Below are 19,266 nucleotides of genomic sequence, written 5' to 3' on the forward strand. Positions count from 1 at the left end.
CTGAGCAGGTTTCACTTGCAGTTTCCTTTACCTCGAAAGCTTCAGGAGAAGAAGCTAACCCAGTTTCCATCAGTGGAAACCTTTTCCTCTCCAACACACTGTTCTTGCTATTTGAGAGCTCCCAAAGCTGAGGAAGTTAAGGACTATTCCTTCACCCATCGGTGGCCCCTGTAATCTCTCCCACGCTAGAGCATGTGGTGAGCACGCAGGCTGGAGCTGGCTTCCCTCCAACCTTGGAGAATCACCTCTCTGGTCATGAATCTGTGCCGCCATATTGAAGGTTGTGCTGCCATATTGAAGGTTGTACCGAAGACTAAGCTCATTCTTTTTATCATAGATAAAAGTGGAATCGTCTTGTCAGAATGTGCCATATTCCTCCCAACTCCACACATCACAAAACCATACACACTTTTTAATCACCTCAAGTCTCCTTCAAGCAGCTGGTGATATGCAAGCACTATGGCTGTCAGGCTCCACCCATCTTCTCCTTTTATCTGGATGAGCTGTGAGAGAAACCAGGGGGTGCCCAGGAAAGTTAAAAGAAGGTTGAGTTCCTGTGTGAACAGTTTGAAATACTCTTCCTTATCACATGTAGGTCTCAGGGGCGAGGTACATGTGTGCATATGTGCATGTGTGCATGTGTGCCTGTGTGCACGTGGAGGCTAGAGTTGATGCTAGTTTTTGATTGCTTTCCACCTTGTGTAATGAGGTAGACTCTCTCATTGAACTCAGGGCTGGCTAATTTGTCTGGTCTAGCTAGTCAGTTTGCCCTCAGGATCTCATCTCCACCTCCCAAACACTTGGTTTACTGGTGGGATACCATGCTCACTTGTCAATTACATGAGTTTTCTGACTCTGAACTTGAGTCTTTATACTTCCGTGTCAAACACTTTGCCCCCTGAGCCATTTCCCTAGCCCATACAAATACTTTCTATGGAAAAAACAACAAATGATACATGACAGAACTTGGGAACTATTTTCTCTTCTCTCTGACTATCTCTCTCTCTGTCTCAGTCTCTCTCTCTCTGTCTCTCTGTCTCTCTGTCTCTCTCTCTCTCTCTCTCTCTCTCTCTCTCTCTCTCTCTCTCTCTCTCTCAAGGTTTCTCTGTGTAACCCTGGCTGTCCTGGAACTCTCTGTGCAGACCAGGCTGGCCTTGAACTTGCCAATGTCTCCCAGAATGCTGGCATTAAAGGCTTTTGCCACCACACCTAGCTTCAGTCAGTCTTTTAAACAGATCTTTAGATTCTCCCTTAATCCCAAATCAGGTCTCTGGAGTCAGTCCTAAATTGGAGGACCAAACATCCTAATTTGGATATTCTTGATCCTAGAATCCAGTTTTCCCTGTACTACTGTGAGCCCTTGGGCAAATAAAATTCCTTCTTGTCTGTTCCTTTATTCCAGGATCTGCACAGGGAAGACAGTTTTACTTGACCATTATGAAGGTCTCTTTTACCAAAATTCTGTGATTTCTTTAAAGTGTTTTCTAGACACACCCACAGAGTGGGTATGAGGAAGTGCTAACACTTCAGATCTGGATACGGAGCCCTGAAGTTTCTTATATAGGCCACTGGGTTGTCATTCACACACTTTTGAGGTTTTCAGAACAGGAAATTAGGTGGGGTAAACTTTGCCTGTGAGAAACGTCACAGGCCAACTATGCTTTCAGTTGAAAGATGTGTTATTGTGAGTGGAACACGGCTGAAGAACCCAGGCTTCTGTCTATGTCCAGCCAACAGGGTCGCCATGATCCTGGCCTCTTGTGAGTAAGATGGGCTTTGCCATTTGATGTCACTGCTTGTTGCTGGGTGTGTTGCCTACTGTTGAACCCTGGGAGCAGGTTTTGCTAAAACAAGGAATTTGTGAAATCCTAAAGATAATTTCTTCAGATGTAGTGACAGGATTTCATGGCTTATTTAAATGGCCACTGTGTCCTGATGACATGATATATTTGAGAATTGAGAACACAAACGACAATAGCAAGAAAAAAAATCGTGTGCTTGCCTGTGTGGTGTTGCAGTCAATGTGGTGTGATGTGTCTGTTTCTAGAATGATAAAGAACTCATTCGAGGGTCAGGAGATCAGACTCTTCTGGTTTAGCCGCAGCTTTGACAGGCTCCCATTGGCACCTTGGTTGGATGAACAGATCTATAGCGTGAGTGCTCCCTTTCTGCCTCCTCCTATAACTTTCATAAATAACCAGTGGGCAAAGCTGGCAAGTACATCAACTTAATTTGAGAGTTGCTTTGACAGACTTCAGCACAATTTTTAGAAGTACAGTTAACTTAAGACTCAAGGGTGGCTTATTATGTATATGGGTTTAGAAAAGAAAAAAACAGATCTCTGATTTTGATTCTGATGCCCTTGGAATCAAACATCAGTAGAACTTAGCCATTCCAGACCAGGCCAGAATTCTGATTTACTTTTAGCTGGCACTAGGAAAAACCAACTGAGTTTTACATATCTCTTTAAGCCACAGCACTTCATTAGGACTCCCAGATATTGGTAGGATTTATAAAAATAAACAAATGCTCTTTTCGTTGTGCCTTCCTGAATATGATTTTCAGTTTTGATTCACTAAGAACAAAACACAACAACAACAACAATGACAAAAAAGGCTTCTTGTTATCAGCAATAGGCCAAGCAGCTCAAGACAGAACAAGATACAAAGGATAGTCCCGAGTCCCCACCTCCCCAAGGGCAGGACAGTGCTGCACAGTCACAGAATGTGGACTTTGAAAGGCTTTGATTGTTTCTCATGAGGTCAGACCTAGGGGAAGGCCATGCGTTATGACAGGAGAGGCTCGGCTACATGTAAAGCAAGCAGATGCAGAGGCTGTCTGTCTAGGGATGAAGTGAGAGACTAGTCATCTCTGGGGTCTTAGATTTCCCCTTGGCCTGGAGGAGAATGGCTTTAATGCCGTGTCCCTGTACCATCCAGCATCTGATAGATGGCAAGAATCACCTGTTTCCTTCTGCCACGAGCCACAGCTAAACAACGCTCCATTTCCTTCTGGGTGAGATGATGAGTATTTGCCATTGACGAGGCCCCACCAAGCGCCCTCCACAATGTTCTTTGCTTAGGGATGCTTATTTGTATGTGCCAGCCGGTGACCAAACACATGGACTGCTCAACGGCTGCCATGGCAACCTGGAGTCACAGGCTGCTGGAAGGGCAGAGGAGGTGGTTGCATAGGGTGGGATTTTGATCATCAAGGAAGGATGCCGGTCTCTGAACAGGGTCCAAAGACACTCCTCCAGGGAGGTGACGTCCGTGACGTGTTGTTGGAATTGCCAGTGTGTTTAGCCGCTAAGGTGCCGCAAGAGCAGTTCAGACATTTACGCAGATGCCCAGATCCCGGTGCAGCAGCTAAGGATCGGAAGCTTTCCCGGCTCACCTCTTCCTGAATGCTTTTAATCTGTTGTTTGTGTCTTTTTATTGTTTCCGATTTGTAAAGTGGAAAGAAAAACCATATAAACATGTTTCATATATATATATATATATATATATATATATATATATATATATACATACACATACACACACATATATATGTATATATGAATGAAATATATATACATATATGTGAAATATATGTATATATATTTCATTCATATATAAAAAAAATCTTGTGTTCCAGTTTGCCTGATGCATGCCTGGGGTTCTGCCTAATGCAGGTTTCTGGGTTCATTATCATTTGACCTGAGGGTGCAGTAAGGACCTTTGATCATCCTGCATTTCCAGGGCCTCTCTATTTCTGGAACACTCTCACCCCAGCCCTGCAAAGCTAATGACCCACTATTACTGTAACTAATATGAGGATAAGCAGGGGAGCTGGGGTAGGCATCCTCTAGGCTGGCCTGTGGTGCTCCCGACTTCCAGGTAGCCATGCACATGAGCGATCAATCCCTCATCTTAGGAATCAGATGTAGGTCCTCACTTCTCTCGGAGAGAATAAGTAAAAACGATGGGATGTCACCTCTGAGACTTAGTGCACAAACGATGCAGCTCCTGTCTTGGCTGTCTCCAGCTGCCCAGGAAATCCAGAGTCCACGAACCAAGTGCCTGCCAATGGCTGTGAAGTGAACTTGGAAGTGGTTTTCGAGCTCAGGGCAAGCACAGCTTGGCTGCCTGCAGCTTCAGAGAGACAATGAGCTCTGCTAAGCTGTTAGAGAACTTGACGGGACTCTGGCCAGCCCAAGCATGGCAAACAGGGCTCTGGCAGGGCTTCCCTTTCTTCCCCACTCCTCTGCCTTGCTTAGTTAGATCACATCCTAAATAGAGCTCCAGGGTCTGTTCCCTTATTTGACCACTTGCTCCTCCTGAGCTGCACCAAGGTCCAGCTGTGGAAGTATTGAAGTCCAGCAATCAAACCCCCCTTGACTCACATAATTAACATTTAAATCAAACACCTCATTCTAACGCGGGGATTCCTCTTTTACCTTTACAATGGTCATTTTCCTATGGGCCATGCCTGTCTCCTCTCTATACAGAGGCTAGTCCTTTGTAAGCCCCCTCTGGGACAAATACCTTTTCCCCTCCCTTGTTCCCTTCCCCCTCCCCTTTATCCTCTGTCTTCTCTAGGGCTCGTATTTGCTGCTTTGTCCTTCTGGGGCAAATCTCCTTTGTGCTGGGAACTTGCTCTTAGGGGTCCCGAGCCCACACTAGTCGACAGAAACAAAGCATTCATAAAAATCGATTGGCTGCAGGCAGAGTTTGTTCCCAGGGATAGAAAATGACTGTGTGAACTTGGAGTTGAGTACTCGCTGTTCTTCCAAAGGACCCTGGTTCAATTCCCAGCACCCACATGGAAGTTCGCAACTATCCGTAACTCCAATTCCAGGGGAATCTGAAACCCTCACACAGACACACATGGGTGCAAAACACTCATGTACGTAAAATAAAAATAAATGTTTTAAAAAAGAAGAAAATGTTTGGAGTGGCCAGGGCAGAGTATCACAGATCCAAGGCATTTGCTTGCTTCCACTGCTGTTACCTCTGCTGGGGTCAATGCTCTTTCTCACCCACAGACTCTTACAGTAGGTGTACACACAACACATCTGATTGCTTTTGTCTATATAATGTCATGTTTCCCTGTATCTAGCTTGTTTAAAAATGTCAGTTGTGGCCAGTTTTGTACCCACCTCTGTGAGGTTTCCCTGTCTTGTATGCTGATTTGCAGATCTGGTAGCTCCTCTGAGGAGCAGCCCCCCCACCCCACCCCGTGGCGAGTCTCCGCCGCCGCCATTTCTGCCCACCCAGAGGCAAGCAACTCTGCTTATTCTCCAGTGCCCATATGCTCTGTGGTTTGTTCCCGGCATTTCTTTAACTTCACAAGCTGCCTGGAAACCGAGTGAGATTGGTGAGCCTGTGACCTGTGAGCCCACAGACAATACAGTTCTAGGAAACAGGACCTTGAGGTGTGGGGCAGAGCAGAGATTGTGTGTAAGATGACTGTAGAGTCCAGCGCACATGGACTCATTACAGGAAGGAATCAGCATTTCTGCGAACACAGCTAGGCACACCCAGGTAGGGAAAGGCCAGAAGATCTTGTGTTTGAGGTCAGTCTGGACTATGCGGTATGTTCCAGGCCAGCTTGGCCGTCACCAAACTTTGTCTCAAAACAACAACCAAGGACAGGGGATGGAGCTCAGTGATAAGAGAGCTAGTTCCTGGAGCGCTTGCTTCTAGGACTTTCTTTGATGTGTTGAGCAGGGCACAGAGACACGTCGGTGGTCCACCTGTGGGCGACACACAGCCTTTCCTCTCCCTTTGCACCCTGGAACATCTCCTCATGTTCTATGTAGCTCCAGACTCCCAGGCTTCTAGAGTCTTCCTGACACTCCTTTGCCAACAACACTGAACCTCAGGCTAAGAACCATTCTTATCCACCCAACTGTATCTACTCCGAGACCCATTTCTTCTTTTTTCCTATTGTGGAATTCCTCAACGTAACTATTCATTCACAGTCTAATAGGAAACAAATGAAAACAAAGTGGTTTCAGCCTATTCCAGAGTTATTCCCTTCTTGGCTAATACATAGTATCTCAGGTGACCTTCATGTCTTAGAAAGGTATCAAGTATGGTGGGGTAAATCTGCTGCCCTGCATTTGAAGGGTTAACATTCAAGACTATCCTGGCCTACTTAGGGAGACTGGCTCAATAAATGAGTAATCAAACAAACAAACAAACAAATGAATAAACAAAAGGCATGTAGGTGTACCCACAAGATAATTAACACCCCACATGTATAAAGGGCACAAACTTAGAATAAAGAATAGCTTTTTAAAGTTGGAAAAACATTCACATGAAAACCACAACCTATTGCTATTTCTTCTCTCTAGCTGCTGACTTTCCACTGGTCTATGCTATTGGTTTGATACCAGGAAACTAAAGAAAAGCTACCAGCGTTGAGCCTCCCCAAACTATCTGTCAACTTGTTTAAAATATTCCTGTCCCAAGTGGTCATAAAGCTTGGATCTAGTAGTGGTGGGCTTTGTGGCAGAGAAAGAAGTTTGGCTTTTCTCTTGGTGACAATGAGGGGTTGGGGAGAGGCCCTGCCTAGTTTAGACAGCCACCCGCCAGTTACTCTGAAGCCCACATTCAGTAGGAACAGATCTCCTCAGAGACACGGGTCTAGAAGACACTCAGCACTGCCTACGCCAGCAGCTAAACTGAGGCATGGCTGGTAAATCTCAGAAACTGAGGACTCAGTGATTACCGCCCAGCCTGCTTGATCAAAGGCTTTTCATCATTATGGTTTAGTCTGCCCAGAGGTGATCGTAAGTCCTGCTTTGGGAAATCATGCTTCCTTGCCCACCCTGCCCCCCACCAACCCATCGCCTCGAGGCTCCTTAGGGAATGCCGGTTCACAATCAAATCTCTGTTGTGGTCACTATGAGCCTCCTGGGATGAAGGAACCCCCCAGGCACCCATCCCTGATAAAAGGAGGCAGGTAATAAGTAGTCCAGGAACCACCTAGCTGGGAAGAGATGTCCCAGTGTGGGAAGATTAGAGAAATCATGTCTGGTTGTGATACCCTTTTTACTAATGGTATATCGCTAAGCATCTTTGCTGGGGAATAAGCAGCAGACAGAAGGAACAGAGCAGACATTGTAAGCCTGGGAGAGAAAGCTGGGTTCCTGCAAAAAATCCTCAGCACTGAGTATCCTTCCCACAGGACCTTCCAGCAACCAAATGGCCATTGCACACTCCTAAGGCATTTTGTGACTTTGGCTAAGGTCCTCGTTAATGTACATGAGTTCTTGTATAAAATGGGAATTTTCTACAAGGGCAAGAGCCTTTTCTGTGCAGATTCATTGTCAAAGGATAGCAGCTGACTTCTGTCATCACGAATGTCTGTGCAAGGAAGCTCACCAGTTCACCCACTCTCCCCGAAGACCTAGATACCATATAAGCAGGAAATGCCTGAGAATGTAATGATCACTGGCATCTGCATTGTGGAGAATTTTGATGGAGTATGTTAACATTGAATAACTATGTCTAGCATTTGGGGAACTCACGCTGAGCAAGGAAGGACACACGAGGTGGCAGCTGTTTGTGTGCATTAGTGGTGGCAGAAGGGGCAGGTTTGTGACTAGGCAGAGGTTGGCTGGTTGACTTGTGACTGTGTTTGATCTTCAAAGTAATAGACCAGAACCTTTAGGTAACTAAAGCAACAGCAAGGCAGGCTGTACTTTCATGTAAAGGCAATTGCCTTTGCTACTGAATCAGGAAATAATAAGTACTTTTGAAAAGCCTTCCTCCCAAATTCCAGGATGCAGAAGGGAACAAACCTAACACCTGGGGAACACTGCTGGGTTTTCAGGCCACAGTACTGGGGGTCAGGGAACTGGGGACCGGCCTCTCCTACTTTCAGATAGTCCTGCCTGCAGGCTGACAATGAGGTTTCTCTTTCAGAGTTGTATGTTTTAAAATGTATCTATCAGCCAGGCAGTGTTGTCACACGCCTGTAATCTCAGCACTTGGGAGGTAGAGGCAGGTGGATTTCTGAGTTTGAGGCCAGCCTGGTCTACAGAGTGAGTTCCAGGACAGCCAGGGCTACACAGAGAAACCCTGTCTTGAAAAAACCACACACACACACACACACACACACACACACACACACAAAATGTATCTATCTGTTTACTACTTTTATTTTTATTGGGTATGTATGATGTATGTATGGGCACAAGTGTGTGCCATGATACCTTGTAGAATCGGTTGCAGGAATTGAACTTGGGGGTTTTTGGGTTTAAAGAGCATGTACTTCACTCACTGAGGGACATATCAGGTTCTGTATTCTCTGTATTCAAATCAAAGTGCTGTGATTGCTAATGCTGTGGGCCATCAAGGCTGGGCCATGCATTGTACCTGGATAAAATTTGTTGAAATATTCTGAATGTTTCTGTGAAATGGGGAGATTAATATTAAAATGGATGGATTTTAAGTTAGGGAGGTGTCTGAGTTAGGGAGGTGTCTGAGTTAGGGAGCTGTCTTAGCTAGGGTTTTACTGCTGTGAACAGACACCATGACCAGGGCAAGTCTTATAAAGGACAACATTTAATTGGGACAGGCTTACAGGTTCAGAGGTTCAGTCCATTAGCATCAGGATGGGAGCATGGTAGCATCCAGGCAGGCATGGTGCAGGAGGAGCTGAGAGTTCCACATCTTCATCTGAAGGCTGCTAGTGGAAGACTGACTTCCATGTAGCTAGGGTGATAGTCTTAAAGCCCACACCCACAGTGGCAAACCTACTCCAACAATGCCACACCTACTCCAACAGGGCTACACTTTCTAATAGTGTCACTCCCTGGGCTGAGCATATACAAACCATCACAGGCGGTGTATCCTGTGTGGTACTGTTAGTCTTACCTACAAAGAAGGGCCTTGGTGGGAGAAACAACAGTTTTGAGCAAAGAAGAGTTCTGTCTGCAGATTGCCTTTGGGCTCAAACTAGCTCCTCTCTCTGAGCTTCCTGCCACAGGTTTGCTAACCTCCAAGGTCACTGGAGTCAATTCCTTAATACCAATCTCCCTGTTAGTCCTGACTAGCAGAGGAGTCAGGTTTACAAACCTGGAAATGCTTTTAGCCACAGCCCTGGCCATGAAGAGCTTACCCAAAATGAGCTTCTAAGAGTAAGGAGAGGTGTGCCCCACTAGATCCTGTAAGGAAGCATCTTATTCAGTCAGGAGCAGGGCAGGGCAGGGCAGGGCTCAGACAAGAGGAGCTGTAGAGGCCGAAGACTCTATTGAGTCCCTCAGCCCTCTTCTTCCATTCTTCTGTCTTTAGAGGAGACCACATCTGCTCAGTGTTTACTGTAAATTTGTCTGGTGAGAACACAGTGAGCAGAAATTGGCCATGTGCTCAGGAACTGGTAGGGAAAACTGAGAATGTGACTTCTGTTAGCAGGTGCTTCTCCCTGCTCTCTGAATCACACTTCATCTTATTATTATGCTCCTGGACTCTGAGGAAGCTCTCTGGGCTTAAATTCTGGTTTAGATGCTATGTGATGGGACAGAACGCTCAACCTCTCATTAATCTATTTGTCTGTCATGATGAGACTGGTCCTGTTATCTCCATATATGTTCACTACTTTTGCTTTGCTGTGACCAAGATACCTGACACAGGCAACTTAAGGGAGGAAGAGTTCATCTTGGCTCACTGTTTCAAACAGTGAACACAGAACGTGGAGGGAAGGAGGAACGGTGATGATTGACTGGCCCTCCTTCTTTTGTGCCTTTCTTCTGTCTGGGTCCTTAGCCTATGGGATAGTGCCACCTACGTTCCGTGTAGGTATTAAGTCTTTAGTTAATCCTCTCTAGAAAGATCTTCAGGGCTGGGCAGTGGTGGCTCATGCCTTTAATCCCAGCACTTGGGAGGCAGAGGCAGGCAGATTTCTGATTTCGAAGCCAGCCTGGTCTATAGAGTGAGTTCCAGGACATCCAGGGCTATACAGAGAAACCCTGTCTTGAAAAAACCAAAACCAAAACAAGAAAGAAAGAAAGAAAGAAAGAAAGAAAGAAAGAAAGAAAGAAAGAAAGAAAGAAAGAAAGAAAGAAAGAAAGAAAGAAAGAAAGGAAGGAAGGAAGGAAGGAAGGAAGGAAGGAAGGAATCTCTTCAGGGACACACCTAAAGGTAGACCTCACCAGTCTCCACCATGTTCTGTATCTCGCCAAGTTGACAATGAATCTTAACCATCACTTCATGAAGTAACAGAACCTACCTCAGTGGGAGAGTGCTGAGTCAGGTAGCATAGGCTAGCCCATGGTGCTGAGTCAGGTAGCATAGGCTAGCCCATGGTATAGTGATAGCTCTAGGTACATTGCCAAGTATGTGACAAGGGGCGTGTTGGGAGAAGTTGGGAATAGGACTCCTAGATGGTGGGCTTTATTACTTTTGTTCATTACTCCCAAATGAAGCTCTTAATTAGTTGTCAAGGACAATCCCTTTCTCTATAAGAAAATGGGGCATGTCCTGTATACTGATCCTAATAGAACGGGTATAACTGAATTTTTAATAATTCTGTTTAGCACTTCTGGATTCAGTGCTTGATGCTGGATGATAACCCACTACAACCAGACCAGCCTTGATGTGTAAGTTTGGAAAAGATTTTCTCAGATCCTGTTTGGTTTTAGTAGATCTGGGATGGAGTCTTAGGCTTGTGGCCCCCAACACGAATGTTAGTTAAAGGTCCCAAAGCTCTCCCTCAACTTTATTATCCCACAGGATCCCCTAGTCAAAGGTCATGGTCAGCACACAGTGGTTCACACATGGTCTGTGTGTGCTTGAGATCCTGCATGATAGGGTTACTGCCAAAGCCTAATATGATGGTGAGAGAACCGACCCACTGCACTGGGTCCTCTTCAGTAGTTACTTACTGAGCTCTGGCTATATGCCAGATGCTGATCTGAAGCTATAGAAAACAAGAAAAAGATGTAGGATCCAGTCCTTCAGAACAGACGGACTCATGGGAGCTCAGAACAGAGTAGCTTTCAACTTAGGATTAATCTCTTAACCTAGGGGACATTTTATAGCAGGTGGAGTTGTTTTGGTTTTCACAGCTGGAGGGTGACAGTGGTATGGGTGTCAAAGGGAAGGAGGCGTTGTTGCTACGTGCATCTTGTACACACTAGGGGGTGCTAAGTAGGGTACACAGGAAAGACTCCCCCAATAAAGGATGATGGGTGGGCAATGGTGATAATGAAGAGGTTGAGACACCTGAAAGAGGTGTGGCCTATGTAAGGAAATCACCGTGTACAGTGGGACCTAATGAGGCAGCACAGACCGGGACGTCAGTGTGTGCTTTAGGAAGCCACCACACGGTGCGAGTTCTTCTCAGAAGTGTTCAAAGTCTGAGAAGAGAGAAACTGAGGGATGGGAATGCGGTGGGAACTGGTGGACAACAGAGCCCGGCGGAGGAGGAGTCTCTGACAATGAGGGTCAGAATTATATTGAAGACAAAGAGCTGTTGGCCGAGGCTGTGTCACTGGAAGAGGCCATTCAGAGCAAAGATCTAAGAGTCAGGCACAAATATCCAGGTACAAACTTAGCTCCAGGTCCTGGATCTCTGCGGAGTACCTCTCTGACTCTTCTAGGACGTCTGGAAAGTGTTCCAGGTCTGGAAAGTATTCCCTTTTCCGCAGGGTCACGGTAAGAGCACATGAAGTGAATTCGTGCATGTGTGTGCTCATGCGTGCGTGCGTGCGTGCACACACGTGAGATTTGGTGATCCAGTGCTGGTGCACTCTGGGAGGCAGAGGCAGGCGGATTTCTGAGTTTGAGGCCAGCCTGGTCTACTGAGTGAGTTCCAGGACAGCCAGGGCTATACAGAGACCCTGTCTCAAAAAAAAAAACCAAATCCCCCCCCCTCAAAAAAGGTTACATTTATCAGTTATCTGTAGGGAAGTTCAGAGCTTACTTCCTAAAAACAAACAAACAAAAACCAAACAAACACAAGATTCGATGGGCCTAATTTAAAACTCTTGCTAAGAGATTTCCTTGGAGAACACCGTCTCTGGAAACCCACTCTTCTACACCGATAGCCAACAGCAGCCATGACAAAGCGACTAGAGTCTACTGGCCACTCAGAGACAAAGGAAATGCAGAAACCAGGCCAGAGAGAGGAGCCTGAGAAGGGAAACCACACTGGTCAGGGTGCCAGAACGTCTTTTTGCTGTTTTGGTGACAGTTTTCTGTCTTCCTCTGCTGAAGATGGTGGTGATGCTCCCATGCCTCTGACCATGTATTGTTCCCTGCTCTTAGCGGGAGCACCGCCAGAGTGGTCCACACGGTGCCATGGACTGGTGGCTCCCGGAGTGTGACAATGATCTCCTTTTCAGATAGCACCTTCCAGTCTATCCTCTGCTGCTGCTGCTGCTGCTCTGTGCAGAAGAGGTGAGTTGGCCTGGAGGGCGATTTCTTGGTAACGGGTAAACGCAGTTTCCTGGCTCCTCTCTGGCTCTCATGTCTCCTCTCTGTGTCTGTTGCTTTGTGTCTGAGAAGCTCTTTCCCCCTTGGTCCCCAGTGACAAGCTCATCTTCTTAAAGACATAAATCTTTATGAAAGGGTGCTCTGATCCTTGATCCTTCTCCTGCACACAGTCTAATTCTTCTGTGTGTCCCCACACAATGCTGCGGCTTGGTTCTTCCCTTGAAACTTGTTTGTTTTGTATGTCTGTTCTCCAGTCAGTAATTTTTCTTTTTCCACGTAAGCACCACAATCTTGTCTTAATTATGTAAGACTCTCTCTGAGAGCCTTACCCTTTGGTATGTGACTTTGTAAAAATTAAATCAAGGCATCATGCCAGCGGCCATTTGATAAATAAAGGCTGTGCTGTGAGGTTTGCATTTATTCTTTTCCCACGGTGTTTTCCTTTATAATTCTCAACTTTACGGACAAGAACGTATGAGGCTTAGAGAGGTTGCTTTCGTTGCTCTCTTTGTCTGAAGCCACAGTATGAGGCAGTGGAGCCGGGGGTCACCATCCTCTTAATCCCTCACCTGTGCATGTATGACAATAGGTGACAGAAATGAACAAGGAAGCACTTTGCACTCTGCCTGCCTCAGAGAAAGTGGTTGTCAGGTTGATTATAATTTTAAGACCCTCATAAGTACCAGACTCTGGGCATGTGACACATTCTTGCAACTTTATTTCAAAGCAACTCTGAATTCACTTAGCCTCTCTGACCTCTGGATACAGAAAACAAAGTCCTCAGAGTTCCAGCTCAGTATCTGTTGAAGGAGTTAGAACTCAGAAGATTTAAAAAAACAAACAAACATTTTTTTTTTAAAAAGAAACGATACCCAGATTATTTTATCACTGAAAGGATCTAAAGGATTTAGGAATGCGCTTGTTATTAATAATTGTGATGTGATTGCTTTTCAATGGCAGACGGGTGAGAACGCAGTTAAGCCCGAGCAGAAATGAAGACCTCTCAGAAAAACATCCCCAACGTCAGAGGCCGTGGTTCTCCAAACTGACGGGCAAAAATCAAGTGAGTGCCATTTTCACAGGGAGTCCCCACACGGGCAGGCGCTCTAGGCAATTCCTGCTTGTGACCATGCCCGCAAACTAGAATCATGATTGGTACACAGTAAGTATTCAATAAACATTCTAGAAGAAAGTGGGTGGGAAAATCCAGTTAAGCTAGCCTACTCCACTAAAAACACAAGAGTTTGAAACATGGCAGTGACTGGAAGGAAACACACGGGGCTCCTGGCAGTCTTGAGTTCAGGGTTAACTTCAGCTGAGTGCTGGGAGAGACAGCAGCTTGGGCACAGCACAGGGAAGGGAAGGGGTGGGAGTGGGGGTGCGGGTGGGGGTGCGGGTGGGGGTGGAGGTGTTTCTCTTCTCAAAAGTGAAGAAGCACTACCAAGTGAAACTGTTTCAGAGTAAGGAAACTTTTAAGAAGTATCATGCGAAACTTCAAGGTTATGCTGTGGAGAGAACTTGGCGATTTCAGAAAGTCATAAAATGACAAGCCTGTCCCCCAGTTCCGTGCTGCGGTCAGCCGTGTGCTGCACTTGTCCTGGCTTCTGCCTTGTTGGAGCTGGGCAGTGGGGTGAGGAGGAGGCAGATGTGCAAGTCCTGTTCTTTGTGGGTTTGTTTTGTTTTGGTTTGGTTTTGGTTTTGGTACAAATGACTTAAACAATAAGAGACCTCTGGTTTTTGCAGTCCAACAGAGGCGGGATGCAACCCTCAAAGCGCAAGCCGCTGCCTCCCCTCCCGCAAGAGCTTCCGGAAGAGAGAATCCAGGTCAAGGCTCTTTATGATTTCCTGCCTCGGGAGCCCTGTAATTTGGCACTGAAGAGAGCAGAGGAATATCTGATATTGGAGAGGTGTGATCCTCACTGGTGGAAGGCCAGAGACCGCCTTGGGTAAGATAATGGATTAGCACTTATCAAATGTTTCCTCGTCCCAAACTCTGAAGACTTCGAACATAAAGAAGGACTTGCGTAGTGGCTTGTTGGCTCTGTGTTTGCAGCAAATTCCCTCTGCACAGAATAGAACAGTCTCCGTAGCCCTATCTGTGAGAGAATATTAGAACACAGTGACTTCAGGCCGACTCTCCAAACCAGATACACCTACCTTCACTCCCCCACGTTACCAGTTGTCCCTGTGTGTCCTGGGAATCAGTTCCTGAGCTTTTACTTGTAGAATAGGAATAATATGGCCCATGGAGTTGGCTCAGTCCATGAAGCGATTGTTTCACAAAGGTGAGGACTGGAGTTTAGGTCCCCAGAACACACATAAACGTCCAGTGAACCTGGTGGCCCTCCTGTAACCCCAGCCTAGAGAGAGGCCAAGAAAGGGAACCCCTGGAGCTAGATGGTTAGCTTGACTAGTGGACCCGGGGAACTCAGAGATCATTGAGAGACTCTGCTTCAGCGTCTAAGGTGTGGGTCTATCAAAGGATGATTTGCAATAATCAGTTGATACCGCAGTGCTAAGCTAAAAGTGGAAAGTGCCAAAGTACTGGGTCCATTATTTTTAATTTTCACAATGCATATATATTTTAATTTGGCTCCTCCTTCATTACAAGCAACGCTGTAAAGCAACCTTGAGCATGGTTCTTGGACTCAAGTAAGACTGCCTATAATGGAAGGCTCAACCGGGAAAGTCCTCCCTCACCATGGAAGCTGCAGATACCTGTCAGCAGGGAGGGCAGGGCTTCTTTTTTTCTTATTCTTTTACCTCCATTTGAAATGACCAGAAGACCAAGATGCACTCTTGACAAACTGAATGCGAGTTGCAGAACAAGGCTTGAATTTCGATAACTTCTATGTAAATTACATCTAATAAAACAACTCCATGTATTTCAAAGTGTGAGTATAGCTCATGGAAAATGACCACTAAGTGGACAGTGGTGTTGTGTGCAGGGACGAGACTGTTTGGAAGTGTTAAAATCCAACTGTCTTAACTTACCAGGCCCCCTCAGTGAACCACACAGAGATGGAATCACTGCAAAATGCATGAGGAATTTTATTAAAAATACTAGCATGCTAGGGTCACTCTGCATATGAAGAGTGAGTGACCCCCGCCGTCTGCACAGTGGACTTTTTATACAGACCCCAGGGCAGACACCATAGTCACAATGTGATTGGCAGACCAGTGATACTTTTAAACAGATAAGGTCCCCTAGGGGATCAGAGTCAGTCCTTTGGAATTTGTCCTTACCCCTAGGGCCGGTCTCTCCCTCCATCTTGAGGTCTGAGGAATGCAACCCAGTCCCTGACCCTTTTTAAGTTTCTGAGTTAACTCTTTCAGAAGTAGTGACTGTATATGGGGGGGTGGGGCACTCAGGAAAGAACCTGCCAGTGTGGCTGCTGATATGGCTAGGTGTTTATTGTAGATATGAGAGAAAAGGAAGCAGACTGAACGTGGCCAGTGAACTGGAGATGGCCAGGGCTAAGGATGTGGGAGAGGAGAGTGGAGGTAGTAAGCCAGCAAGATAGAGAATAGAAGAGAGATAGACGATAGATAGATAGATAGATAGATAGATAGATAGATAGATAGATAGATTCATACATACATACATACGTAGATAGATACACACATAGATAGAATAGTGAGAATAGCGGAAATGGAGGAAACATTGGCATTCTAAAGAGAACAAACAGGTATCTATCTGGGAGGAGGGACATCGGAGGGGCTGGGGATGTTAGCATAGATCTTGAAATATATAACTGGTACCTGTGATCCTGAAGGAACCTAGAGGCCGGCATGGGCTTGGATAGGCAACCACAGGTAGCCTTGCCCCCTCTGCTAGAGGTAAGGAAAATGATTCCTTTTGACAGGTGGGAACCCGTTTCTTAAGCTCCTAGAGAATGCTGACTTTTATCTAACCACCCGAAATCCTCCCATAGTCCAGGTTGAGCTGAGCCTGGATTCAATTTTGGATGAGTCAGTTAGCCAGCCCTTTTTGGGGGGGTGGGAGGGATGGGGAATGGCATACTTTTTGGACCCAAAGGAACCAAAGCAGAATTTTGGCAGGGCTTTTATTTATTTTTATTTTTTTATTTTTGTTTTTGAATTTTTTTTTTTTTTTGAGACAGGGTTCCTCTGTATAGCCCTGGCTGTCCTGAAACTCACTCTGTAGACCAGGCTGTCCTCGAACTCCCAGAGTTTTTTGCCTGCCTCTGCCTCCCAGAGTGCTGGGATTACAGGCGGGCACCACCACCGCCCAGCCCTTGGCAGTGCTTTTATAAACCTGCCACATTTAATTGCAAAATAAAAAGCTAATTGCTCATTTTTTATGTCTGAGGCATTCCAACCTGCGACGAGGGTCTTCAACCTACAATGCCCTTCCCAGGGAACAGAGCATGTGGAGTCTAAACTCTGAATTGGAACAATCAGTGTTGAGTCTAAACTCAGAACCACACCCACTTTTCCTTTAAAATGCATATTGGTATTCTGGACCTGGGTTTGGTGGCAGCTGCCTGAAACCCTAGCACTCTTGAGGTGGCTGGAATTTAGGTCAGCCTGGGCTACAAGAAAAGATTATTTCAACAAAAGAAAAGAGAATGGGGTCATGTAACCATTAAAATGGTTATTTTGTGAATCAGGATCTTGCTATCTAGTGTAGAGAGGTTTTTGTAGAATTGGAAAGGAGACAAATTTTTAGCTGTGTATCAGAAGATGCTTTTTTTGGTTTCTTCCTACATCTTCCCCGGGTGGGGCTGGGGTTTGAGTAACTGTTGTCGCAATAATGTTACAAACTGGACTTCCATTTTGAGTTTTTTTGTTTTGTGTTATGTTGTAGGAATGAAGGCTTAATCCCAAGCAACTATGTGACAGAAAACAGACTCTCCAACTTAGAAATATATGAGTAAGTTCCCTCAACAAGACTGCACTGTGATTAACCTTGGAAAATCAGAGTCCTGCTGAGAACTTTGAAGTATAGTCACTTTTCGAGTTTGTAAAAGAAAAAGAAAGTAACACCTTTGATAGTCTTAGTAATGAAGAGACCTCTCTGATTCTTACCACAGTTGCTTCTGAAAACTCTTCTTAAGCTTGTATTTGTTTTGTTTGGCATGCCATGCCTTAGATACACTGATACACATGTTGTACCGTGTGTTCTATATGGAACATTTATTTTTCAAAATGACAGATTGTAAATCCGACAATGTACACCACCTGGTTCTTAGATGCTGGCTCTTGTTTTGATACTTTTTAGAAATAGCTGAGGGGAAGAGGTAGGCTAATGATTTTGTTTGAAAGAACCTCAAGTATGCTTGTCAAATGTATTCTTTAAAAACCTTCCTCTCTTTTAGGTAAGTAGAGTACATTTAGAATAGGGAGACCTGAGCAGTGACTTCGTAGATTTCACTCTTCGGTAGAGAAATAAGGTTGATGGATTAAGTCATAGCTACAAAGTGACAGAGCGTCTTGTAACTTTAGAAAGTTAGATTCTCAGTGTGTATTCCAGCTCCCTCCTCCCTTTGGGTGCTCATCTTGTGCCTAGCATGTACTTGCAGCAGACATCAGTTTGTGATAAGAGCAGTGGTGTCACGTTGTTCTTGAGACCAGACATCAAATGCAGAGGAAGACGCTTCCTTGGCCTTGCTCCTCATTTAGGCAAGATTCAGTGCACCTTTCCCTAAAATAGCTCCAATTCCAAAAGTGTTGGAGACTATGCCATCTTTGAGCATAGATGAAGATGCTACCAGGGCATTCGGCACACCTGATAGATTTTCCCAGACTGCTCTGGTGGCTTTCTCTTCCTCCTTGGCACCATGCTGGTCAGTTCCATCACCACGTGTCTTCACTCTTTTCCATCTCAAATGTTCTTTCTGTTGACCTGACCCTTTAGCTTAAGACTCCAGCCTCTACTCTCCACTTTCTTTGGGGGGGATTGAGCAATCTCCCTTAGAAAACAGTGGGGCAGCCATTTATGGTCACTCAAGCCTGCCCCATGGGGCCTCACTGCTCCCCTGTGCTGAAGCTGGCCAACAATACAAATGTGGTTTAACGGAGACTGTGTATGAAAAACGACCCAGATCAAGTAGAAAAATAGGACATTTTCTTTTCAATCGTTGTTCAAGTCTGGATTTTCTAGCAGATCAAAGGAGACATGTGTGGCATGTCTGCAGGCCTGGTGGTGGCTGAATGGACACTTGCTGCCAGCGAAGCCACTTTTGCTTCTGTCTACCTTGTCTCATTTGCTCTTTGCTCTCTCTGTTTAGACTAAGCTGAGCCTCTGGCTTTAGACTGGCTTATACTGTAAATACCAAATGAAAACCTCTAGGGTTAGAATTTCCATTTTATTTCCCTGGGCTCTGGTTTACATGAATTTTAAAATCATGCTTTTTAATGATTCAAATTTTAGGAAGATTCACTAAATTTCATTTCTTTTTAAACAGGTGCATTAACATAGGAATTTAATAATTATTGTAATCACTAGAACTTATTGATCACTTAGTATGTGCCAAGTACTTTTGGGATGACTACACAAAGGATCCTCCATAGGTAGAGTTACTGGGTGCAGGAGCAACCGACTACAAACTATAGTGTCATCGTTACAGGGATGTGTTTCTGGCGACACTTCCTACTGTCTCTGAATGCTCTAATAAGTGGGGACACCTACTTTATGTGGCACATAGTAACGTTCAATACTGTCTAGTGATTACGGTTATTTCTGTGAACAGTGATTACGGTTATTTCTGTGAACAGTGAAGATCATGGGAATGTCCTTTATAGTTTGCCCTATCCTGCCTAGTTTTACAGGTGGCCAGCATGTCCTAGTTACTTTAGCATCTGAATTCTG

The 19,266-nt window shown here is 45.4% G+C and overlaps 1 protein-coding gene across 4 annotated transcripts in view; it reads left to right on the plus strand.

Moving 5' to 3' along the window:
• The first annotated feature begins 1,095 nt into the window (after positions 1–1,095).
• The window catches only part of Txk (TXK tyrosine kinase), a 55,010-nt gene continuing 36,839 nt past the window's right edge, over positions 1,096–19,266 (plus strand). Inside the window, exons 1-6 of one of the 4 annotated variants that reach the window (XM_052198827.1) lie at positions 1,096–1,760; positions 10,532–10,594; positions 12,341–12,395; positions 13,392–13,494; positions 14,175–14,377; positions 17,263–17,328. In XM_052198827.1, coding sequence (XP_052054787.1) covers positions 10,591–10,594; positions 12,341–12,395; positions 13,392–13,494; positions 14,175–14,377; positions 17,263–17,328 — 431 coding nt within the window. In that variant the 5' untranslated portion in view covers positions 1,096–1,760; positions 10,532–10,590. Of the gene's footprint in view, positions 1,761–10,531; positions 10,595–12,157; positions 12,396–13,391; positions 13,495–14,174; positions 14,378–17,262; positions 17,329–19,266 lie in introns of those variants that run through there. The other 3 variants (XM_052198825.1, XM_052198828.1, XM_052198826.1) reach the window with 3 other exon arrangements.

Source organism: Apodemus sylvaticus, chromosome 11, assembly GCF_947179515.1.
Source record: "Apodemus sylvaticus chromosome 11, mApoSyl1.1, whole genome shotgun sequence".
Taxonomy (NCBI): Eukaryota; Metazoa; Chordata; class Mammalia; order Rodentia; family Muridae; genus Apodemus; species Apodemus sylvaticus.